General features: G+C 45.8%; 1 protein-coding gene across 2 annotated transcripts; it reads left to right on the plus strand.

The window, feature by feature from the left end:
* The first annotated feature begins 36 nt into the window (after positions 1-36).
* mrpl27 (mitochondrial ribosomal protein L27) lies at positions 37-19,079 on the plus strand. 2 transcript variants are annotated; one of them, XM_052033100.1, is made up of 4 exons: positions 37-246; positions 8,979-9,116; positions 15,299-15,366; positions 18,197-19,079. In XM_052033100.1, the coding sequence occupies exons 1-4, from the start codon at positions 198-200 to the stop codon at positions 18,401-18,403; spliced, it is 462 nt and encodes a 153-aa protein (XP_051889060.1). In that variant the 5' UTR covers positions 37-197; the 3' UTR covers positions 18,404-19,079. The 2 variants fall into 2 exon arrangements, with proteins under 2 accessions (XP_051889060.1, XP_051889061.1); XM_052033101.1 differs by having other exon boundaries at positions 8,991-9,116.
* Positions 19,080-25,099: the final 6,020 nt, after the last annotated feature.

A 25,099-nucleotide genomic window follows, 5' to 3' on the forward strand; every position in this document is an offset into this window, starting at 1 on the left:
CATGCGCGGCGCAGGTTTCCCCCGCGCCACCTCAAACCTGCGCATGCGCGCCACCCCAGAGGGAGACCGTCTCAGTGGGACTAAGCTCAAGCGGCGGCCTTCACGCCCTGGGGCGGTAACGCTGCGGTTAACACGGGAGTCCGTTAAAGTCGGCGCGCCGCTGGAGCAACACCACCTCTGTGTGTCGGGGGAGGCTGATGGCGGCCCCCGTGCCCTGGAGCCGGGCGGCGGCCTGCGCTGCAGCCGGTGAGTGGTCCCGGTGATGTCCTTGGGTGGAGGCGGCGGCCTGCGCTGCAGCCGGTGAGTGGTCCCAGGTCCTGGGGCTCGGGGACCTGCGCTGCAGCCGGTGAGTGGTCCCAGGTCCTGGGGCTCGGGGACCTGCGCTGCAGCCGGTGAGTGGTCCCAGGTCCTGGGGCTCGGGGACCTGCGCTGCAGCCGGTGAGTGGTCCCAGGTCCTGGGGCTGGGGGACCTGCGCTGCAGCCGGTGAGTGGTCCCAGGTCCTGGGGCTGGGGGACCTGCGCTGCAGCCGGTGAGTGGTCCCAGGTCCTGGGGCTGGGGGACCTGCGCTGCAGCCGGTGAGTGGTCCCAGGTCCTGGGGCTCGGGGACCTGCGCTGCAGCCGGTGAGTGGTCCCAGGTCCTGGGGCTGGGGGACCTGCGCTGCAGCCGGTGAGTGGTCCCAGGTCCTGGGGCTCGGGGACCTGCGCTGCCGGTGAGTGGTCCCAGGTCCTGGGGCTGGGGGACCTGCGCTGCAGCCGGTGAGTGGTCCCAGGTCCTGGGGCTCGGGGACCTGCGCTGCCGGTGAGTGGTCCCAGGTCCTGGGGCTGGGGGACCTGCGCTGCAGCCGGTGAGTGGTCCCAGGTCCTGGGGCTGGGGGACCTGCGCTGCAGCCGGTGAGTGGTCCCAGGTCCTGGGGCTGGGGGACCTGCGCTGCAGCCGGTGAGTGGTCCCAGGTCCTGGGGCTGGGGGACCTGCGCTGCAGCCGGTGAGTGGTCCCAGGTCCTGGGGCTGGGGGACCTGCGCTGCAGCCGGTGAGTGGTCCCAGGTCCTGGGGCTGGGGCGTGGAACATGTGGAGCAGTGAGGGCCGAGCCCTCTTTCCCCGTCACTGCAAACCGCTCTTGTCTATTTGGAATGTCCTAACTCGGCTGTGTAAAACATTACCTGGTGGTGCTGTCCTCCGCCAGAACAATCTGCTACTTCAGGATCACCGGGAATTATTAGCAAACACTCCATGTTCTCAGACTCGGCCTTTCTGCATCCTTGTATCCAACAAAGTTCTCGGTCAGTGTGATTGAAATCATCCAGTCTGCTCCCTTTTCCACTTCCCTTCCTCATTGCACCTCTCTGGCCCAAACTTGAAGGTGCTGAGTCGTGATACGGATTCAGTGGAGAGTGATGTGGAATCGGAATGGGTGGAAATGTTGAACAGCAGGGGGAAGAAGACGTGGGTTGGAGAGTAATCTATAGGCCCCCAAAGTGTGGCCACTCACTAGGTTAAAGCATAAATGGGGAAATATCAAAGGCACGTTTGCAGGAAAGTACTGACTTATTATTGTCACTTGTACCGAGGTATAGTGAAAAACTTGTCTTGCATACCGTTTGAACAAATCAATTCATTTCACAGTGCAGTGAGGTAGTACAGTGTAAAAAAAAACAATAACAATACAGAGTAAAGTGTCACAGCTACAGGGAGACAATAAGGTGCAAGGTCATAACCAGGTAGATTTTGAGGTCAGAAGTCCATCATCATACAAGGGAACCGTTCAATAGTCTTATCACGGTGGGGTAGAAACTGTCCTTGAGCCTGGTGGTATGTGCCCTCAGGTTCCTGTATCTTCTGCCTGATAGGAGAGGGGAGAAGAGAGAATGACCTGGGTGGGTGGGGTCTTTGATTATGCTGGCTGCTTCACCAAGGCAATGAGAGATGTAGACAAGAGTCCATGGAGGGGAGGCTGGTTTCTGTGATGTGCTGGACTGTGTCCACAACTCTCTGCAGTTTCTTGCTGTCCTGGGCAGAGCAGTTGCCGTACCAAGCCATGATGCGTCCAGATAGGAATCTTTCTATGGTGCATCGTTAAAAGTTGGTGAGAGTCAAAGGGGACATGCCAAATTTCTTTAGCATCCTGAGGAAGCAGAGGTGCTGGTGAGCTTTCTTGGCCATGGCATCTGCGTGGTTGGACCAGGACAGGCTATTGGTGATGTTCACTCCTCGGAACTTGAAGCTCTCAACCTCTCGACCTGGGCACCATTGATGTAGACAGGTGCATGTACACTGCCCCCTTTCCTGAAGTCAATGACTAGCTTTTTTGTTTTGCTGACATCGAGGGAAAGGTTGTTGTCGTGACCCCATGTCACTAAGCTCTATCTCCTTCCTGTACTCCCAACTCATCGTTATTTGAGATACGGCCTACAACGGTGGTATCATCTGCAAACTTGTAGATGGAGTTAGAGCAGAATCTGGCCACACAGGGCTGAGGACGTAGCCTGTGGGGCATCAGTGTTGAGAATAATCATGCTGGAGGTGTTGCTGGCTATCCTCACTGATTGCAGTCTGTTTGTCAGTGCAACTCTCGTGGTGTATTTTAGTTTTCATATTGATTGGACAGACCAAATTTATAAGGATATCATAGTAGAAGTAGAATGTCCTGTAACATAGCATAGTAGAATGCTGTGTTACAGGACCACCTGGAAACGAGCTATTTTAAATTTGATCATGTGTAATGAGGAAGAATAAATAAGAGATTTTGTGGTTCAGGCTCCCCTTGGAAGTAATGATCACAACGTAGCAGAGTTGCAGATGCAGTTTGTGGGAGAACACCTCAGATCCAAAGCCAGTGTCTTTTACCTAAATAATGCATTTATAAGGCATCTAGACAACTCCAAAGGTGGAGTTGTCTGGAGTGGACAGGGCTTTTTCTAATAAAAAAAAACTAAGATGGGTCTGGAGATGAGCGGTGGCAGATAGTCATAGAGCAATACAGCATGGATACGGGCCCTTCAGCCCAACTAGTCCATGCTGACCACAGTGCCCACCCAGAGGGATATGGGCCAATTTCCTGTGTTTGCCTCTGCATGTAGCTATCCAAGTGCTTCTTAAATGATACTATCGTACCTGCCTCAACCACTTCCTCTGGCAGCTCATACCATCCTCATCATCTTCTGCATAGAAAAAGTTGCCCTCAAGTCCCTTTTAAATCCTGCCCCCCCACCCTAAATTATGTCCCCTAGTTTTGGACTCCCTTATCCTGGGAAAAAGACTGCTACCTTATCTATGCCCCTCTTGATTTTATAAAACCTTTATAAGATCGCCCTTCGTTCCCTACGCTCCAAGGAATAAGGACATAGAGCCTCGCCAACCTCTCCCTATAACTCAGGCCCTCTGGTCTTGGCAACATCCTTGTAAATCTTTTCTGCACTCTTTCCAGTTTAACCATATCTTTCCTATAACAGGGTGACCAACACTGTACACAGTACTCCAAGATGTATAAATAGCTTGTTCATAAGCTCAGTAGAAATTTATCCCAACTAGAGAGTGAGAAAAATGAACCATCTATGGTTAACAAGGTGCTCGAGGATAATGTTAAATTGAAAAGTTGGGTTAGTTGTTGACCAGAGGATTGGGAATATTTCAGGAACCAGCAGCAAAAATATAAAAAGCTCAGAAGAAAGGAGAAACTGATTTTTAGAGAAATTGCATGTACTATCAAAATGAATGATGTAAGTTTTTTTTATGGATTATATATTTAAAAAAAAGAAGCGAGTGACCAAGGTTTGTGTGAGACTATTGGAGAAGGAGCTTAGGAGGAAACAAGGAAATGACAGATACTGCTATTTTGCATTAGTCTTCAGTGGAGGACACTGCAAATGTCCCGGTAGTAACAGATGGGCTAGTTTCAAGTAGCATGGAAAAACTTGTAAAAGTCCTGATCACATGGGACAAGGTATTAGAAAAATTCACAGGACTGATGACCTGCACTCAAGCATTTTAAAGGAATTAGCTGCAGAGATAATGGACCCATTGGTAGAACTTTTTCAAAATGTGCAAAGTTCTGGATGGTACCAGTGGATTGGAAAATAGCAAACATGACTCCCTTGTTCAAGAAGAGATGGAGACAAAAGGTGAGAACTACAAGCCAGTTAATTTAATGGTTATTGTTGGCAAGCTACAAGAGTCAATAATCAAAGATTAGCTAATTATTTAGGAAAGCTGAATCTGATCAAACCAAGTCAGCATGGTTTCATGTATGACAAATCTGCTTGAGGTTTTGAGGATGAAATGAGCAGAGTAGATGAAGGGGAACCTGTATATGCATTTGGACTTCTAAAAGACGTTTGACAAAGGTGTCACATAAAAGATTGGTTGAGAGCTTATTGTATTGAAGGAAGCATGATAACATTGAAAAATGGCTGTCACATAGAAACCAAAGAGTTGGAATAAATAGTTCCTTTTCAGATTGGAAGGAATGTAACTAGAGGAGTACCCCCACTTGGTTCTTGGCCCTCCAGTAACTTTACCATTTATATAAATGACCCGGTGGAGAGTATAGAATGTAAAGTATCCAAGTCCGTTGATGACACGAAAATAGGTGGAAGGGCAAGTTGCAATGAGGACATTATGACTCTGCAATGGGATATGGATAGATTGAATGGATGAGAACCTGGCAAATGGAAATTAATGTGGGAAAATGTGAGGTCATGAATTTCTGGAAGAGGAATCAAAGGGCTGACTATTACCTAAATGGAAAAAGATTGCAAATGAGTGAAGTACAGAGAGATCGAGGAGTTCTTGTGCATGAAGACAGCTGCAGGAAGTAGTGAACAGGGTAAAAGGCATATTAATCTTTATTGCAAGGGGATTGGAATGGAGAAAACTTGTCCCAACTGTACAGGGTGTTGGTGAGGCCAAACTCAGAGTACTGCATATTGTTTTGATCCCCTTAACTAAGAAAGGATATGGTAGCATTAGAGGCAGTCCAGAGAGATTCACCAGGCTAATTCCTGGGACAAGAGGATTGTCCTATCAAGGGAGGCTAACTAGGCTGGGTCTGTATTCTTTAGAGTTGAGAAGATTGAGGGGTGATCCTATTGAAACATATAAGATCCTCAGGGGGCACGACAGGGTGGATATCAAAATGTTTTCACTTGGGGAGAATCTCGATTGACGAAACATAGATTCAAGAAAATGGGATGGTCATTTAAAACTAAAGTACGTTGAAATTTCTTCTCGCAGAGTGGTTAATCTCTGGAATTCTCTACTGCAGAGAGTTTTTAAGGCTAGACTATTACAAATATTTGAAGTGGAGGTGTATAAATTCTTGAAATATAGGGGATTGAGGGTTGTGGGGAACAAGCAGAAGAGGAGTTGAAGCCTGGGGTAGATCTGTCACGATATTAAATGGTGGGGCAGGCATGAGGGGGCCAGGTGACCTACTCCTGCTCCTATTTTCTTTTTGTGTTGAGTCTCCCTGCCCTAGCCAGAACTTGCATCTTTCTTTTGTTTCTTTATTCCCCTTCATTCCTTCTCCAAGCTTAATTTAGCCACTAACCAATTCCAGCTCGGCAAGCACATGCACTCTGTCTACAATGGCCATCTGGAGCTCCTGGATGGAAGCCATTTTAATTCTCCTTTCCATTCCCACACTGACCTGTCTGTCCTCTGCTTCCTCCACTGCCAGGGTGAGACCAAACACAAACTAGAAGAATGGCACCCTGTGTTCCACCTGGGTAGTCTACAACCCGATGGGATGAATGTTGAATTCTCCAATTTTGGGTAACCTGCTCCCCCCTCTGTCCCTTTCTCTCTCCTTCTGATCTACCCAGACCCCCTCTTGCATGCCCTTCTTTCCAACCCCCACCTCATCTCCCAGTTTCTTTCCCCATCTGCTCATCACCCACACACTCCTCCCACTGGGTCCCAACCCCGCCCCTGCCCCCACCATTCCCATCTGCTCACCATACCTCTTGGTTTCTCTTCACCATCCCTTCTCATCAGATTCCACAATCCGCAGCCCCTTGTTGCCTCTCCCAGCCTCTGTCACTATCTCCACTCATCCTTCCCCCACCTGACTCCATCTCCCAATCAAACCCCCCCAAAAAAGAAGATCCACCTATTGCTTTACCAGCTCTTGCCCCACCCCTCCTCCTCGCCTCTTTATGCTGGATATCTCCCCTCTATTCCTTCAGTTCAGGTGAAGAATCTCAACTTGAAACATTGACTGTCCCATTTCCCTCCACAGATGCTGGCTGACCCGCTGAGTTCCTCCAGCAGCTCATCTTTTGCTCCAGCTCCCTTTGTCTGATTTCTGCTATAATCAACTGATCACCCAGCCTCCTTTCCTGGCCTGATGTTAACATTACTCTTTTTTTTCCAAATATGCCATTATCACCCCTCTCCTCAGAAAACCCATCCCTGTCATTCAGGTCAACACTCCATCTCCAAGCCTGTCTTTGAACATGCTTTTACTATCCAAATCCCTCCCCTATTTGTCATGGAACTTCATGTTTCAATCCCTTCAAACAAGTCTCCACCCTGTCACACTTCTGAAAGGACTCCTATTAAAGAGTGTAAATGGGATCCTGTGCCTGAGACAAAGCTAATCTTTCCCACTATCCTTCTGCAGCCTTTGACCAGTTGACCATGCCATCCTCCTCCCCTCAACTCCTCATCTCTATTGTCCTCTGGTAAAACTGCCTAGTTCTACCTTATTTGTCAGAAGAACCACCTGCTGCAGCTTCTCTTCCTGTTTCTGCACGGTTACCCTCTCTGCTCACTGAACGATCTATCCTTAACTCTTCTGTTTCTCATCTACGTACCAGTGTTCAGTCATCTAAAAGTACCTCCAGTTCCAAGTGAATGTTGGTGATGTCCAACTCTGTCAGTCTGGCTTCTCTCCAAATTTTGCTGCCTCTAAATAGTCTTACTGCTTTACTTGCATCTAGTACTAAATAGTAGCGACTTTATTTCCAAGTAGATACCAGGAAGACCAAAGTGATTACCTTTGGCTCCTACTGCAAATTCTGTTCTTTGTTGACCTAGTCCGTCCCACCCCCTGTATGAGGGTTGAACCCAACCATGTGCTGTTTTGATGCTGTAAGAATATGGGGTATAGAAGCAGAGTAGCCCCTTGAGTCTGCACCACCATTGAATAAAATCATGGCTCATCTGATTTTGACCTCAATGCCACTTTCCTGCTTGATCCCCTTGAGTTCCCTCTATAGGTATTCCTGAATTTACAAAAGAGTTGCATTCCTGGAAGACATTTTAAAAGAAAATTCATAAATCGAGAAGGCATTTCCCATTAATTTCAATGTAAAACCATTCAGGAGCTCATTTGGTCAAAAAAAATCTACACAGGTGAGTACATCGATACAAGTGTCTGAAATAACGAAATATCATTTTACAAACAATTAAATCTTTAATTGAGGTCCTAAAGACAGATGGAGGATGCCTATTCCTTTCCCAATGTGGAAGCACGTCTCTGAAAGCCCTTTCTAATCTGTTTTGTTGCTGGTGGTGCTTAGTCACTGGCATCTGATTCCTCTGGTGGCCTATGTTGCTTAAGCTCTAATAAGTCCTCATTTGTAAGTTCTTCCGCATACGATTCCAGTAACTCTTATGACATCTTTGTCTGCTTTATCAAACCAAGTCTCATTTGCCAACTCTGCAATATTTTCTCAAATTTTTCAGATTTGTAAACCTATGGGAGTTGTGCACATACTGTGGCTATAATTTTCTCCATGTACCGTTCAATGTTGCGTGGATTCTGTCATCGCAAGAGACACTGGGGGGGGTGTAGTGCCATCTTGATAATCGTATTTCTTTCATGATTCCCAGAAGATGGGTTTGCCATTGCTGTTCAAGTCCAAACCCTCTTGCTTCATTACATGTTTCAGGTAGTAGTCCTTGAGTGTAGCAATTGCATTCCTGATCCTTGGGTTGGAGCAATAACTGGTGTTAAGAAAAAAACCATTATCCAATTGTTGTCAGCCATGTCCTCGATGTGAACCAATGTCCCAGGACAATGTTGATGATGAGCCCTCATGAGTCTTTGGATCTCTGAGCAATACATTGAGAAGCTTGAGCTTGTAGTCACCCTTAGCATTGCTTCCAAAAAGAATAAGAAGTCCTGATGAAGGGTTTTGACCGAAATGTCAACTGTTTATTTCCCTCCATAGATGCTGCCTGACCTGCTGAGTTCCTCCAGCATTTTGTGTGTGTTGTAAGGAGATCTTTGGTTACCTTCTCATTCTGCAAGTTGAATGTGTGTCAGGGCATTGTGTTCCAAGGGACTCTGTTTCATCCATGTTAAACACTTGCTTTGGAGAGTAGCTGCCTGCATTGTGCTCTGTTTGCAAATCTCCGTTTGTCTCAGTGTCTAACTGTGCATGTTATTCTCTAGTCAGAATAGAACCTTCTACAGCTTCTAATTAATGTGTTAATTATTTTGATGCATTCATGGTGTGCGTTGATATCTACATACAGGCAACCCCTGCATTACAGGGGGGTTGATGCAGTGTTGCTAGAAAAGGGTCCTTTCTGTAATGTGAAACTGAGTCTCCTGTGCATGCATCAAGAAACATGAGTTGAAAGAAAGGAATTTTGTGTTGACTTATTTACTTTCTTTCACATCAATTCCATGAGAGCGAATTTTATTCCATACCTCAAATTTTGGGTAGTGATTTGTGAAATCTGTAACGGCAAATTTCTGTTACTCCAATGGCTGTAACATGGGTGTTGCCTGTATCTCTAATATACAATGAAACAGTTATTTCTCTACCTATATGCATTTTGTTAAACACTCTGGGCTGCCACTTCCACTGTCTCTTCTAGTTTAATAATGTTACAAATTTCTATTCAGTTTTCTGAATTTATAAATTGGAAACAATGGCCTTAATATAAACGTATGAGAGAAATTTTGCTTTACTCATTTATTTCAAATGTTGCAATGTTTTTCTTGTAAGATGGATTTCTCTTTTAGTATTCCCTTTAGCATTGTTGGCTTTTCCACGGACCACAGTCATTGCCATGAGATGTGCATCCAAAAAGGCAGGAGGCAGTTCAAAAAATCTGGGGGGCAACAGCCCAGGCCGACGCTATGGATGGAAGAAGGGAGATGGTATGTATTGGTCTTGAATGGGGTAATGTTGTTTATGCCTAAAGGACAGTGGGCCCAGAACTATACCTGGATTTAAGACCTAATTCAGTGGAAGCTGAAGAAAAATAATTATTGCATCTGATGTAAAAACAGTAGGCCTTTCTCCAAGGGCAAGGGAGGATGATGCAAGCCAGTACTGCACACTCTGGAAGCCTGATCATTGGGATCATTCATAACAGCTACATAATAAGTACAGGGACTTTCACTGGGGAATAGCAAATGCTGCAAGTATGACTTTATCATGAAATCAAGCTACTCCAGGTACTTATTTTTGTGGGCATTACCTTCAAAGGATTCATTACTTCAGTCATAGAGTAATACAGCACAGAAACAGGCCCTTCAGCCCAACTCGTCCATACCAACCAAGATGCCCATCCTAGCTGGTACCATTTGGCCCATGTCCCTCTAAATGTTTCCTATCTGTGTACCTGTCCAAATGCCTTTTAAATGTTGTTATTGCACCTGCCTCAACTATTTTCTCTGGCAGCTCAGTCCATATATGCACCACTCTCTGCATGGAAAAATTTGCCCCTCGGGTCCCTTTTATAAATCTTTCCCCTTCACAAACCTATGCCCTCTTGTTTTTGATTCACTTTCCCTGGGGAAAAAGACAATATGCATTCACCCTATCTATGCCCCTCATGATTTTATACACCTCTATAAGGTCACCCCTCAGTCTCCTACGCTCCAAGGAATAAAGTCCTAGCCTGCCCAACCTCTCTCTGAAACCTTGGTTCTTGAGTCCTGGCAACATTATTGTAAATCTTCTTTGCACTCTTCCCAGCTTAGAGGTCTTACCTCTAACATGGTGACCGAAGCAGTACACACTTCTCCAAGTGCAGCCTCACCAATGTCTTGTACATCTGTTGGAGAATTAACTTAACCTGAGCAGGTCTATTATGACTCGTGTTGTGCACAATGTCTCAGATGTTTGCTTTAAATGATGGCTTCCTATTACTGTAATCTCGTCCAAACCTCTGTATTCCTTCCTTCTAGCCTTGCGTGTATCTTTAATATCCTTGTTCTGCAATTCATACCTGTGGTTTCAGACATCTAGGAAAGGCTCTAGAGTTTCCACCCTAAATTTCACCATCCCTCCTTTGTTCCTTAAAAAATTATTTCTTCATGCAAGTTTTGTTCACTTTGAGAGGGGTAGCAATAAGAGCTAAGCCAACGGTGAATATTTTATGGGTAGAATTAAGGACTAGAAAATTAATTTAAGTCTCTGGTGGGAGTTGTGTCTGGGACTCTGCTGGACATCGCAGAATGTTAAAATTGGGCAAACAGTGAGTTTTAAAAAGCAGAGTGAGTTTTAGTATTGGATTTCTTGTAGAATGATATTACTGGATTTAGGTTCTGAAAATAATCACATTTTTTGGACCTTTTTAAAGCAAGTTTTCTGCACGCTGCAAACTAAAACGATGAGGGAAGCAGGCCATATTGGATTTGGTATTGAATAGTGAGCTTTCTCCCAGTTTCTGTCTCCATACCATCGTTGACAGGCTCTCCACCAAATCTTGTCTGTTTTCTGTTCTCATCCTAAAAATAGGACTCTTTTTGTCCTCTCCTCCCACCCCACCAGCCACCACATTCAAAGGATCATTCTCCCCATAATTTTCTAAACTTCCAGCAAGACTCCTCCATCATCCCACCATCAAATCCTTTTAGCATTCCAAATCACTGGTCTCCCCTCTTCCATCTCCAACTTCCCTTTTCACAGCACTTTCTCATATAACTGCAGGAGGTAAAACACCTGCCCTTCCACCTCTTCCCTTCCCACCATCCAGTGACCCAAACAGTTCTTCCAGTTGAAGCAGCAATTCTCTTGCACTTCTCCTGATTTTGTGAATTGCATTCTGTGTTCGCGATGTGGTCTCTAAATTGGAGAAACCAAATGCAGATAGGGTGGTCTGCTCAATCCACAAGGGTGACCTTGAGTTTCTGTGTCTGTCACTAATTTTCCACTCCATTTCCATTCTGACAGCATCCCCCCCAACCACACGCCCCCACTCCCACCACCATCCTTGGTCTCCTCACTATTCCAACAAAGCCTAATGTAAGCTTTAGGAACAGCATTTCATTTTCTGTCTATGTACATTTAAGGCCCAATGGTTGCATATGGAATTCAACAGTCTTTCCTGTTTGGAACGATTCAGTTCTGACACAATGTAAGGACATCTACCTGTAATGTTAACTCTGCATCTGTGGAGAGAGAAAAACTATCTTATGTGATTATTTCCAGCATTCTCCTTAGTTTCTGAATTCCATCAACTGTTGCGATCTGGATATCACACCTGCAATATCCTTCCCTCCCACCCCCACTGCTCTCCCTCATCTCTCTTATTTACACCTCCCCCAGATAACTCAGCAATGATAAATAAGCAGTCATTCCCTCTTCCAGGCCCGTCAGCCAAACTCGTTTGTGTCTTCCTGAGCTAGTCCCATTTAGCATGTCAAGAGCCTTGCTCGAGTCCACGTAGAAAACATCTACTGCCCTGCCCCCATCAGTCGTCTTGGTCGCCTCTTCAAAAAAAAACTCAGTCAAATTCATGAGACATGATTTCCCCCACACAAAGCTGTGCTGACTGTCCCTAATCAGGCCTTTCCAATTACAAATAGATCCTGTATCTCAGAATCCCCTACAGAAACTTGTCCACCATTGATGTAAGGCTCACCTGCCTGTAGTTCCTTGGGTTATTCTTGCTGTCCTTGGATAAAGACACGACATTAGCCAACCTCCAGTGTTCCAGTACCTTGCCCATGGCTAGGGAAGATACAGAAATCCCTGCCAGGGCCTCTGCCATTTCTTCTCTTGTTTTCCACAATGGCCTAAGATATACTTGGTCAGGCCCCGTGGATTTATCCACGTATATGCGCCTCAACACCACCAATGCTTCCTCTTTTGTAATGTTGAGATGTTTCAGGAACATCTGTTCTCTTTCCTGAATTCCTTTCCTTCCATGACCTTCTCTGTGGTAAATACAGATGAGAAATATTCATTTAAGACCTCACCAAACTCCTGTGTCTCCCATGTAGACGGCCACACTGATCCTTAAGGGGATCTGTTCTTTCCCTAGTTACCCTTTTTCTCTCAATACACTTATAGAATCTGTTAGGATCCTTCTTTACCTTATCTGCCAAGGATGTATCTTGTCCCCTTTTTGTCCTCCTGATTTCCATCTTGAGTGTACTCCTACATCCCTTGTACACTTCAAGGGATTTGCTTGATCCCAGCTGCATATATCTGATGTATATGCTTCAATATCCCTCATCAACCAGGGTTCCCTAATCCTGCCAGTCTTGTCAGCCACTCTAACAGGAACATGCTGGCCCTGAACTCTCCCTATCTTGCATTTAAATGCCTCCCACTTGCCAGTTGTCCCTTTAGGTGCCAACAGCCTCTCTCAATCAACCTCTGCAAGTTCCTCTCTCATGCCATCAAAATTAGCCTTACCCCAATTTAAGACGAGTGGACCAGTCCTTTCTCTTTCCATGTCTGTTTTAAAACTAATAGAATTATGGTCACTGTACCCAAAGTGCTCCCCCCACTGACCCTTCAGCCATTAGCCCAGCCTCATTTCCCAATAGGAGGTTGAGTATTGCTCCCTCTCCAGTAGTGCCATCTACATATGCTTGAGAAAACTTTCCTGGACACACTTAACAAATTCTACCCCATCCAAACCCTTAGGACTATGGCAGCCCCAGTCAATATTAGAGAAGTTAAAATCACCTACTATTACAACCTTACTATTCTTGCGATCTCCCAACATATTTATTCTAATTCCTGCTGACTATTGTGGGACCTACAGTACAATCCCATCAGTGATCACCCCCTTCTTATTCCTATGTTCTATCTATATGGCCTCACTGGATGATCCCCTGGGAATATCCTCTCTAAGTACTGCCATGATGTTCTTCCTAATCAAAAATGCAACTTCCCCCTTCTTTCTTACCTCCACCTCGATTGCACCTGTACCCTGGAACGTTGAGCGGCCAGTCCTGTCCCCCCCTCAACCATGTTTCTGTAACAGCTACTATCACATCCCATGTGCCAATCCATGCCCTGAGCTCATCTGCTGCACCTGAGAGGCTTCTTGCATTGAAATAAATGCAGAAAATCTATTAGACCTTTGCTCCCTGTTCTGCCCCTACCTGTCCTGCCTACTGGACTTGTGTTAATTTCTACATTTGCCTCAGCTTTCTCATCAACCTCACTACTACTTTTGTTCCTGTGCCCCCTGCCGGAATAGTTCAAACCCTCCCGAGTAGCAAATCTGCCCACCTGGATATTGGTTCCCTTCCAGTTCAGGTGCAACCTGTCCCTCTTGTACAGGTCACCTCTGCCCCACATGAGATCCTAATGGTCCAAGAATCTGAATCTCTCCCTCCTGCACTAGCTCCTCAGCCATGCTTTCATCTGCCCTGCCCTTCTATTCTTCATTAGCTGGTGGTACTGGGGGTAATCTAGAGATTATGACCCTTCTGCCTAAGCAAGTTCAATTACAGTGAAGGACAAATTATTGGAATCAAATCTGAGAGTATAAATTTTCATTTAGCAGAAGCATAGAATTTAAGGGGTGATGCTAGAACTGCATACAACATTGGTTAAGCCACAATTGTGAACAGTTCTGGTCATCACACTGGAGAAGGTGTAGAGGAGGTTTACAATGACGTAGCCGTAGTTTTCCTGTGCCACTAATGGGATGATTTTGTGGATTGGGATTATCTCTTTCCAGAGGCTGAGGGAGACAATTGAGGTGTACAAAGTTTAATAAGGACTAGATAGGGAAATATGTCCTTATTTACACAACAGAGGGATTAAAAGCCAAGGGGAAGAGATTTAAAGAAAGTGGTAGAAGAATTAGAGGAGTGATGAGAAGTGTTTTTTAAACCAAGAGAGTTTGGGGGTCTGGAACCTGCTGCCTGACCTATGATGCTACACACCTTGTTCCACAAAGTTGTATTTGACTGTTTAGCTCTAAATACCAAGGAAGTCTACGGGTAATTTAGAGGCTGAGGAACAACACAAAACTTTGTAGTGGTATACAGAATGGCAAAAACGAGCAGAGTTCCTGATGCCTGGGAGTAAAACGTATTGAACAGAAAAAGGTAACAAATTTCAAGGGGTGTCAGAGGCCCCTTTGAAACACAATGTGGGTACTATAAATGAAAGTAATAATAGCAAAAATGTTGCCTGATTTGCATCATTATTTACAGTTGAGAAAGAAGATAGGATCTATGTTTTCTGAGAAAACTAATAATTGAGTCAGGGACAAGGATTTACAAAAATCAACACAAGCAAAGTAAGTGATGGAGATAATGGCATTAAAGACATATCACCCAGATTAGATGGTTCCTTTCCTTGACTGTTAATCAAACTAGGTGAGATTAGAAGTGGCTAAGGCAGGTACATTAACAAAGTTAAAAGATACTTGGACAGGTATATGGATAGGAAAGATTTAGAGGGAAATGGGCCAAATGCAGGCAAATGGGACGAGCTTGGATGGGAATCTTTGTCAGCATGGACCAGTTGGGCCGAAGGGCCTGTTTCCATGCTAGGTGGAAAACTTGCAGAGTTGTTTTTCCCTCAGAATTATGAATCTTTTGAAGACTTTTCTTCCAAGGGGAATGGAGGTAAATACGTTCTTAATGGGATTACAGAGTTGAAGTTGCAGTCAGATTAGCCATAACCCTCACTAAATGGTGGGGCAGGCTCAAGGGCATATTTACTCCCCAAGACACTGTTACTCCCAATTGCTCTGCAGTCCTGAAGCCGTTTATTAAATGCCCTATTGTCACCCTTCAAATTAGACTAATTTCAAAGCTGGGGCAAAGACATCTGGTAGAGGAAGAGGAACATGAGTGGAGGGGGGAGATTCTTCAGGAATAACCCCTATGAAGCTTATTCTCAGTTCTTCCTCATCGAAGCTTTGATGTCGCTGGTAGGTACAAGCTGGGGCCTCAGTTGAACTTGATTCTAAGCTTTAGACGTGGTGTTAAGATGAAGGTAATTTGTACAGACAAAATTAAAAACTTGGAAGGGAGAGCATGCTCTTCATTGCTCTGCTCCTGCATTTTCTTTCTGTTTTCGGATGAGACTCCCTTGGAGCTGGATTGATGACCATTTGCCTTTACTCCCACAGGGGCTTTTGTTCGTACAGGAAACATTCTGGCAACTCAGCGCCTGATCCGCTGGCACCCAGGAGCAAATGTAAGTTTTTGCCGTACCAGATGAAGAGAGAAGGTGCAGATCAGTTGTCAAGGTTGTCCATTTATCCTGTCTGTTTGCTTGGGATCTTCCCAAGTAGCAGACTTTAGCCACCAGCCTTTACTCTGCTCCTCTCAGTCCTACAGGTGTCACTTCTAGTGGAGCAATGCCTGGGCTTTCTAACAACTGGAATGTTAGATCACTAACATAATGTCGGCCTTTTTTTAAAAATCAAGTAGGAGGGATTGACGCAGGAGGGAACTGGAGAACTTGGGGAATTTAGTTGTGCAGACCTGGTGTGTTTGGTGGAGAGAGTGGGATAAGTTGCAAGAGGTGAGGCACGTCAGTTGCTCCCATGCCAAAGACAGGAACCTGGCAGTGGGCAGCGATTAATGAGTCATGGGGCTCAGATGGAAGTGCAGGCTGAGAGAGAGGAAAGCAGATCACTGGCACAGATCGGATAGCACGGCTGAGCTGAATTCCCGTGTACTTGCTGTCGTGAATGCTGTGTGGAAGACGTGTTGGGCATTGCAGAGGACAAAGTTCAGAATGAATGGTCGTCAGCAGGGTAAGCAGGACCATCAAACTGGAATCCGGGGTGTTCAGTTCGAGCCAGAGAAGCGACCTTTAAGAGGGAAAATCCATAAAGCCCCTTTGTTTATTAGTCATGTGCTTCCACAAATCAATAAATGAGGAAAAGCAATGCGTTGTATTCTTGTGCTAGGTTATGGGATTTGGAAGAAATCAACCAGGCTTCCCATGACTGTTAATCGTCCAGAAAGTTTGCTTCAAGTAAAGAAAGTTTTTGGCACTTCAATAAAACCAGAAAATGCTGAAAAATACTCGGGTCAATCAGTGATTGTGGAAGGAGAAACAAATGTCTCCATCCTGAAACATTAACCATGTTCCTTTCTCCATAGATGCCGCCTGACCTGCTAAGTGCTTCCAGTATTTTCAGTTTTTGGTTCAGATTTCTAGCGTTGGGAGTTTTTCTTTATTTTCAGTTTTTGAAACTTGCTTTGACAAAATGTTGCACATTGCTTGTGTGATAATTTTATGCCTGTCCTTGTGTGCAGTGCAACATGAGGGAATGCTACTCCCTTTAAGAGATTAAACCATTTATCGTTCAACCAATTTCATTGAAAGGGATTAACAGGTCATTTATATCATGGCTCATTTATGAATTGGGTCTTCCTGTGTGTGTGTGTGTGTGTAATAGCTGAATGTATTTGTCTGCACTTCAATGGTACTTTGGAATGTCTGAGGAGATGAAATTTCTTCTATAACTGAAAACTTATCATTAGATACTAGCTGCTGCAGGTTCCAGTTTCCTTTCCTAGTCCTGTGATGACTGGCAACTTGCTGAGGTGCCCATTCCTGGGTTCCAGCTGTTTTCCTGTGCCTTGTCCCAACACCGTTGTTGGGGTGGGTGCCCCTGTATTGGGGCTGGATGGGGGCTGGGGTTATTGCTGGAGTGTAATCAAGTGTCACAAAAAACGCTGGAGGAACTCAGCAGGCCAGGCAGCACCTATGGAGGAACATGTGAATCCTCCAGCATTATTTACTGCATCTGGTACTCCCATTGTGGCCGCCTCTACATTGGTGAGACTGGACACAGACTGGGTGACTGCTGAGCACCTTCGCTCCGTCCGCTGTGGCCGTCCAGATCTCCCAGTTGCCAGCGATTTTAATTCTCCTTTCCATTCCCACACTGATGTGTCTGTCCTCAACCTCTGCTGCTAAACGCAAACTAGAGGAACAGCGCTTCTTATTCTGCATGGGCAGTCCCCAACCTGCCGTCATGAAATTGAACTCTAACTTCCAGTAATCACTCCCCCTCTGTCCCATTTCTGTTCTGTCTCCTCCTGATCCACTTGGCCCCCCCTCACCGTATCTCTTTCCTTTTCTCCAGTCGCCCACACACACTCCTCCCACTGCTTCCCCCCCCCACCTCTCTCCATTTATTCCATGCTTCACCATCCTCTCTCATCAGATTCCATCATCTTCAGCCCTTTGACACTTTGACCTATCACCTCCCAGCTTCTGACATCATTCCCACTCCCCTCCCACCCCATCTGCCTAGCAACCCCCTCACCTGGATCCACCTGTCGCCTGACAACTCTTATTCCACCCCTTGCCACCCTTTTATACTGTCTACCTCCCCTCTGTCTTTCAGTCCAGATGAAGGGTCTTGACCTGACACATTGATCGTATGTTTCTCTCCTTAGATACTGCCTGACCTGCTGAGTTCCCCCCGAGTTTTGTGTGTTGCTCCCGATGCCAGCATCTGCAGTCTCTTGTGTCTCTGTAATCGAGTGTTGACTGGATGACAGCACAAACATGAAAATCAGTCTGATTTAAATCTTTTTTTTTAAATGTGAGAACCCCTTCCCAACAGGAATTACCAGATCGTGCTCAGTACCGTTATTGGTCTTCCCTCCAACTTGGAAATACTGAAGAACATACTGGCTGACGTCCACAAGTGCCCAGTGACCTTTGTCCCTTTTCATTTGTGACCCTGTCCTGAGGACATCATTGAATCTGAGAGCAGGGGAGGAGGCTGCCAGATGGCCCATTGTGCCTGAAGTGGCTCATTTGAAAGAGCTGTCCAGTTAGCCACATTTCCCAGCTCTCCTTGTGGCTACGCAAGTGTTTACTTCGTTTTGGCATGTGACTATTTCACCATGGATCCATGCTACTCCAACCACACCCTCCACCTGATCAACTCTGGTGACCCCAGCGAATCGAATACAAGACTTTGCTGTTACATATAGTTCAGTATTAGATAGGAATGCTTTTATCCACAGGCACTTATGAGTTCCTTTTGTTACAGGTGGCAATGGGTCGGAACAAGACTCTTGTTGCTCTTGAAGATGGCACAGTCCGTTACACAAAAGAGATCTACATCCCTCCACCTCGCAGCTTGGAGTCCATGAAAGTGATCTCTCGCCTTCCTGTGGGGGGAGTCCTTTATAAGACATTTATTAATGTGGTCCCCACCGAGCAGAAAGGTTATTTTAAGCTTGTGGATATGCTTTGATCCTGTGGAACGGGTATGCCACACTGCAGGCTGGCTGACGGGCAAAGGTTTCACAAGATCACAAGACAAGGGAGCAGAAGCAGGCCATTCGGCCCATCGAGTCTGCTCCAAGGAAAAGGGAAAAAGAAATGGGGTGGGAAAAAAAGAAGAAAAAAAAAATTGAATGACCATTGGCCTATCTGGGAAGGGAACACTTTGTTCTGACAACATTCCCTTCTACTAACAGTTGACACTGGCTGAGATCCACAAGTGCCCAGTGACCTTTGTCCCTTTTCACTTGTGACCCTGCCCTGAGGACATCATTGAATCTGAGAGCGGGGAGGAGGCTGCCAGATAGCCCATTGTGCCTGAGGTGGCTCGATTGAAAGAGCTGTCCAGGTAGCCACATTTCCCAGCTCTCTCCTTGTGGCCACACAAGTGTTTACTTCGTTTTGGCATGTGACTATTTCACCATGGATCCATGCTACTTTAGTCTGGGCCCTTGCTGGATATCCACAGCCTCACTTTTTGACACCGGTCACAAGTGTTCAAGAGAGAGAATGTTAATTACAGGGTGGCTTCTTGACTGAAATCAGCCGGCATCATCTGCTCTGTATACCTTGCAGAAACTGAATCCCGTTTTCATTCCTCCCCAAGTGTGACTTTCATGCCTTTAATAAATTTTTTTAATCCAGTGCCATACAGTTTTCTGAATTTACTTGTGCTTTTTCCTCTGGTCCTGACAGCAGTGGTTTTGGGGTTGCACAGATTCCTGGAGCTCTCTCTATCTTGTTCCATTCAAGTGTGAGCCCAGGCAGTGCAGTTCCACCTTCAGCATCCCAGACCAAAAGTGATAAGAGGGAAAACATCTGCACACAACAAGCTGGAGTCTGAGGTGCACTGGGCTTCTCCATAGAATCAGAGAAACCTTACAGGGCAGGAGGAGGCTGTTCAACCATGATGTCTGTACCAGTTGAAAAAGCCACCCAGCCAAATCCCAGCTTCCTGGAGCAGGTTCCCAGCCCTGCAGGTCATGGCAGGATGGATGTTGAGATGTTTTCACTAGCGGGGGAGCCTTGAACAAGGGGAGATAGGTTTAAATTACTGACCCCTTATTTTGTACCTGAGGTGCTTAGAAATTTCTTCTGAGGGAGGTGAACCTCTGGAATTCTCTGCCCCAGAGGGCGGTGGAGGCCGGATCATTAGAGATTTAAGGCAGAGATAGATAAATATTTGAAAGATCGAGGAATTGAGGGAACTGGCACAGAAGGGGAGCTGAGGCCAGCAGACATCAGCCATAACCATATTGAATGGTGGAAGGGGCTGAGTTGCCTACTCCTGCTCCTATTTCCTTGAGTTCATAGTTTGGTAACAAGTGATATTAAGATAATCTAAATGAAAAATTACCATTTATCATTCTGTGACAATTTCCTGCTCTGGATAATGTAGTTGTAAGATGTTGAATGCTGCACAACTAGTAAATGTTTCCCAGACCAGAATTAATTTTAGTTATTGTATAAATACTCCATTGCTTTAAGGTGAGTCTTAATTCATTACTTCAGTGATCACTGGATCTAATCATTATCTTCGTCAGTGAATAACCAGAAGCTAAAGGTCACTGAGTTCAGTACAGAAACCTGAGATCAGGGTTAGGCCACTTCATGACACAATTGGCTTGATGGTAGGAAACAGGGTGATGGCAGAAGGTTTTTTTTGGACTGGAGGCCTGTGACTAGTGTGTTCCCCAGGAGTTGCTGCGAGGCCCATTGCTATTTGTCATCGATATCAATTTGGATGAGAATGTACAAGCCATGGTTAGTAAGTCTGCAGATGACACGAAAATAGGTGGTGTCCATTGACAGTGAAGATGGTTATCAGGGTTTACAGAGGGATCTTGATCAGCTGGGTCAGTGGGCTGAGGAATGGCAAATGGAGTTTAATTTGAATAAGTGCGTGGTGTTGCATTTCGAGAAGACAAATGAGGGTAGGACTTTCACAGTGAACGGTAGGGCCCTGGGGAGTGTTGTAGAACGGGGACTTAGGATAACAGGTACATGGTTCCCTGAAAGTGGCATTGTGGATAGACGGTGGTGAAGAAGGCTTCTGGCTCACTGGCCTTCATCAGTTAGGGCATTGAATATAGAAGTTGGGATGTTGTGTTGCAGTTGTACAGGATGTTGGTGAGGCCGCATTTGGAATACTGTATACAGTTTTGGTCACCCTGCTATAGAAAGATGCCATGAAGCTGGAAAGAGTGCAGAGGAGATTTACGAGGATGTTTCCAGGACCCAAGGGACTCAGTTATGGAGAGAGGTTGAGTAGTTTGGAACTTGTTTTCACTGGAGTGCTGGAGAATAGGTGAATGCACACAGTGTTTTGCCCAGGGTTGGGGAAATGAGAACTAGGTTTAAGGTGAGAGGGGAGAGATTTAATAGGAACCTGAGGGGCAACTTTTTCACCTAGAGGGTGGTCCATATATGGAAGGAGCTGCCAGAGGAAGTGGTTGAGGCAGGTACGTTAACAACATTTTAAAGGTACTTGGACAGGTCCATGGATAGGAAAGGTTAAGGGATATGGGCTAAACACGGGCAAATGGGACTAGTTTGGTTGGGAATCTTGGTTGGCATGGACCAGTTGGGCCAAAAGGCCTGTTTCTATGCTGTCTGACTCCATGAGACCATGGCTTCTCTGGATCTCTGTTCCAGCAGCTTTAAATTCCTGGGTGTTAACATTTCAGATGACCTGTCCTGGGCCCAGCACATTGATGCAATCATAGGAAGGCGCGCTAGCCTCTTTACTTAGGAGGTTCGGCTTGTCACTAAACCCGCTAACAAACTTCCACAGATGTACTGTTGAAAGCATCCTGGTCTGGTATGGCAATTTAAATGCTCAGGAACGTTTGAAGCTGCAGAGAGTAGTGGACTCAGCCCAATACATCATAGGCACATCCCTCCCACCATCGGTAGCATCTACAAGAGGCACTGCCTCAAGAAGGCAACAGCCAACATCAAAGATCCCCACCATCCAAGCCATGCCATCTTCTTGCAGCTATCCTTGGGCAGGAGGTACAGAAGCCTGAAGTCCCTCATCACTACAGTTTAGCAATGCTATGATCACTTTGCACTAAAATGGACCTTTTTTTTTAAAAAAAAGCAATAAATGTACAATTTGCTTGTCTTGTGAATGCTGTTTATCTGATGCTCTGTGCCTGTGATGCTGCTGCGGGTAAGTTTTTCATTGCCCCTGTGCACACATGGACTCGTACAGATGGCAACAAACTGGACTTTGTTACAGGACAAAGGCAGGTAGACAGGAGCTTTGTCCACTAAAAATCTGTCAATCTCAAGCTTGGAATTTTCAATTGCCCCCTCCCCCAGCATTCACAGGCATTTGGAGAGAGGTAATTGTGTAATGAAACACCTCCTGAACATCACTATTTATTCCTTATGTGAAGATATAAGGAAAAACAGTGGGAGTATAAGGTTAGTTGACAAAGAGTTTCATTAGAGTAGATGTGTGAAATCTGAAATCACTTAGTGTCTTGGCAGCTTACCCAGAGTCCTAGTTATACAGAATGGAAATGGGTCCTTCGGCCCAACTCGTCCATGCTGACCAAGATACCTTTCTAAGCTTGTCCCGTTTGGCCTATATCCCTCCAAACCTCTCCTATCCATCTACCTGTGCAAATGTCTTTCAAATGTTGGAATTGTACCTGCCTCTACCACCAGCTCTGATGGTTTGTTCCACGTATCCACCACCTGGGTGGAAAAACTTGCCCCTCAGGTCCCCTTTAAATCTTTCCCCTCTTACCTTAAACCTATGCCCTCTAGTTTTAGATAAATCTGTGCCCTTCATGATTTTATACACCTCTCTAAGGTCACCCCTCAGACTCTGAGGAAGACAGTCTGGAACATCCCAGCCTATGATGTCTCCTTGTAACTCAAGCCCTCCAGTCCCAGCAACATCCTCGTGAATCTTCTCCGCACCTGCTCTTGTTTAATCACACCCTTCCTGTGGTATGGTGACCAGAACTGCACACACTACTCCAGTCTCACCAACTTCCCATTACATAGAGACAAGTAGAATCAACGTTTTAATTTTTCTGTAGCTGTAGGCCAGGGTAGCATTGATTCCCCATTCCTAATTGCCCATGAGCTGCTTGAACTGATGAAGGTGCTCCCACAATTCCAGGATTTAGACTCAGCAATGATGAAGGACCGGTGATATATTTCCAAGTCAGGATGGTGTATGCCTTGGAGAGGAAACTGCAGGTGATGTTGTTCTGCTGCACCTCTGTCTTTTCCAGTGGTAGAAGCACTGTCAGATTGGCTCAGGTGAGTAACCTCAGAGTATTTTACAGATAGCACATACTGCAGCCATTGTATGTCGGGTTGCTAAGCAAGTAGGCTGCTTTACCCAGAGAGTCACAAGCTTCTTGAGAGCTATTGGACTTGCACTCACCAAGGCAGGAGGAGAGTATTCCATTCCTTGTTGGTGGAAAGGCTTTGGATCGTCGAAAAGTGAGTCACATGCCACATGGTACCACATCTGACCCACTCAAGTACCTACAGTTGGTCCAGTTGAGTTTCTGACAGGCAGTTGTACTCCTGTTTGCAATGGTCATTGTCTGGTACTTTTGTGGCATGAATGTTACATCCACCTATCAACCCAAGTTTCAAAATTGTCCTGGTCCTGCTGCATGTGGGCACGGGCTGCTTCATTGCTGAAACATTGTGAAAGGATTCAAACATTGTGAAACGTCAGCAAACATTTTCACTTCTGACCTTGTGATGGAAGGAAGGTCATTGATGGAGCAGCTGAAAATAGTTGGCCCAGGACACTGCCCTTGGTAATGCCCTGGAGCTGGGACAACTGACCTCCAACAACCATTCCCATCTTCCTCTGTGCAAGCTATGACTTCAGCCATTGGAGTGTTTTCCCTTTGAATGGATTGGATTCAGGGCTCCATGACAGTCCAATGTTGCCTTGATGTCAAGGGAAACTACTCTAACATCACATCAGGAAGTCAGCTCCAGTCCAGATGAAGGGTCTTGACCTGAAATGTCAACTGCTCATTTCCCCCCACAGATGCTGCCTGACCTGCTGAGTTCCTCCAGCAGTTTGTTTTTTCGCTACAGACTCCAGTATCCACAGTCTCTTGTCTCTAATGCTCTTAATCTACTGCAGAGGGGATCATGCAGTGAGTACTGAATACTGTATGCATCATTCATCAATGTACAAGTAAATTGCCTCTCCATGTGGATAGAGTAGGAGGCCTGGAGAGAGGAAAAGATGGAAAAAGGGAAGGTGTTGTGAGAAAGTGGGTGTTGGAGGAAGTAACCAAGGTGTCTGGAGGCAACTTTCTTTTTAGCACATGTTGGAAATTATAGGGAACAATTGCTGGAGGGGTGGAAAGTGAAGACAAGGAGCACCTTTCTGGGAATGAGAGAAATACAGAAAACGGAATGGGCACAGTTATGGGCCCTGACAACTGTGGAAGAGAGGGATCCAGGTGTGAGGAAAAAACTCTCCTGGATAGTGCCACCTTCCAGACCAGTGCCACCTTTTGTTTTCAGCTGTGGATTCCCCTCTACCACTGTCGACTTGGAGAAAGAATGGCAATGGGGGAGAGACGTGAGAGAGCAGCAGGAACTAAGTGTGTGATGGAGGCAAAACAATTTAGGGAGTTCTTCGAGGAGGTAACCAAGAGGGTAGATGAGGGTAGGGCAGTGGATGTTGTCTATGTGGAATTTAGCAAGGCCTTTGACAAGGTCCCTCATGGCAGGCTAGTCTGGAAGATTGGATCACATGGGATCCAGGAGGAGATAGCTGATTGGATTCATAATTGGCTCAGTGGTAGGAAGCAGAGGGTGATGGATAAGGGTTGTTTCTCGTACTGGAGGCCTGTGTCTAGTGGTGTGCCTCGGGGTCTGTGCTGGGACCTTTGTTGTTTGTAATTTACGTAAACGATTTGGATGTGAATATACACTGCGTGGTTAGTAACTTTGCAGATACTAAGATAACTGGTGTTCTAGACAGTGTAGAAGGTTATGAAAAATTACAGGGGGATCTTGACCAGCTGGGTACGTGGGCTGAGGATTGACAACTGGCTTTCAATCCAGATAAATGTGAGGTGTTGCATTTTGGGAGATCAAACCAGGGCAGGACTTGTACAGTGAATGGTGGGGCCCTGAAGAGTGGAACAGAAGGACCCAGGAGTGCAAGTCCATAGTTTGCTGAAGGTGGTGCCTCAGGTAGATAGGGTGATGAAGAAGGCATTTGACACACTGGCCTTCATCAGTCGGCATTGAGTATAGGAGTTGAGATGTTATGCAGCAGTTATATAAGATGCTGCTCTCCAGAGTACTGTGGACAGTTTTGGTTATTAAACTACAAAATGTGCAGAAAAGATTTACCAGGATGTTGCCTGGACCTGGGGGCCTGAGTTACAAGGAGAGGTTGTGTAGACTAGGACTTTATTCCCTGGAATGTAGGAGATTGAGGGGTGACCTGATAGACGTTCAGTATATAAGATCACAAGGGGCACAGATAGGGTGGAAGCACGGAGTTTTTGTCCCAGGGAGGGAGAGCTAAAAACAAGGGGGCATAGGTTTCAGATCAGAGGTGAGAGATTTAACAGGGACATCGGGGCAGTTCCTTCACACAAAGAGTGGTGTGTATTTGGAATGAGCTGCCAGAAATAGTGGTTGAGGCGGA

The sequence above is a fragment of the Pristis pectinata genome, chromosome 18 (assembly GCF_009764475.1).
Source record: "Pristis pectinata isolate sPriPec2 chromosome 18, sPriPec2.1.pri, whole genome shotgun sequence".
NCBI classification, from domain to species: Eukaryota; Metazoa; Chordata; class Chondrichthyes; order Rhinopristiformes; family Pristidae; genus Pristis; species Pristis pectinata.

Bases quoted from the DNA above. Each gene is read 5' to 3' on its own strand.
- mrpl27 (XM_052033100.1), top strand. From the start codon at position 198: ATGGCGGCCCCCGTGCCCTGGAGCCGGGCGGCGGCCTGCGCTGCAGCC. The intron at 9,117-15,298 runs GTATGTATTGGT...TTACTCCCACAG, and splicing joins TGGATGGAAGAAGGGAGATG to GGGCTTTTGTTCGTACAGGA. The intron at 15,367-18,196 runs GTAAGTTTTTGC...CTTTTGTTACAG, and splicing joins GCTGGCACCCAGGAGCAAAT to GTGGCAATGGGTCGGAACAA.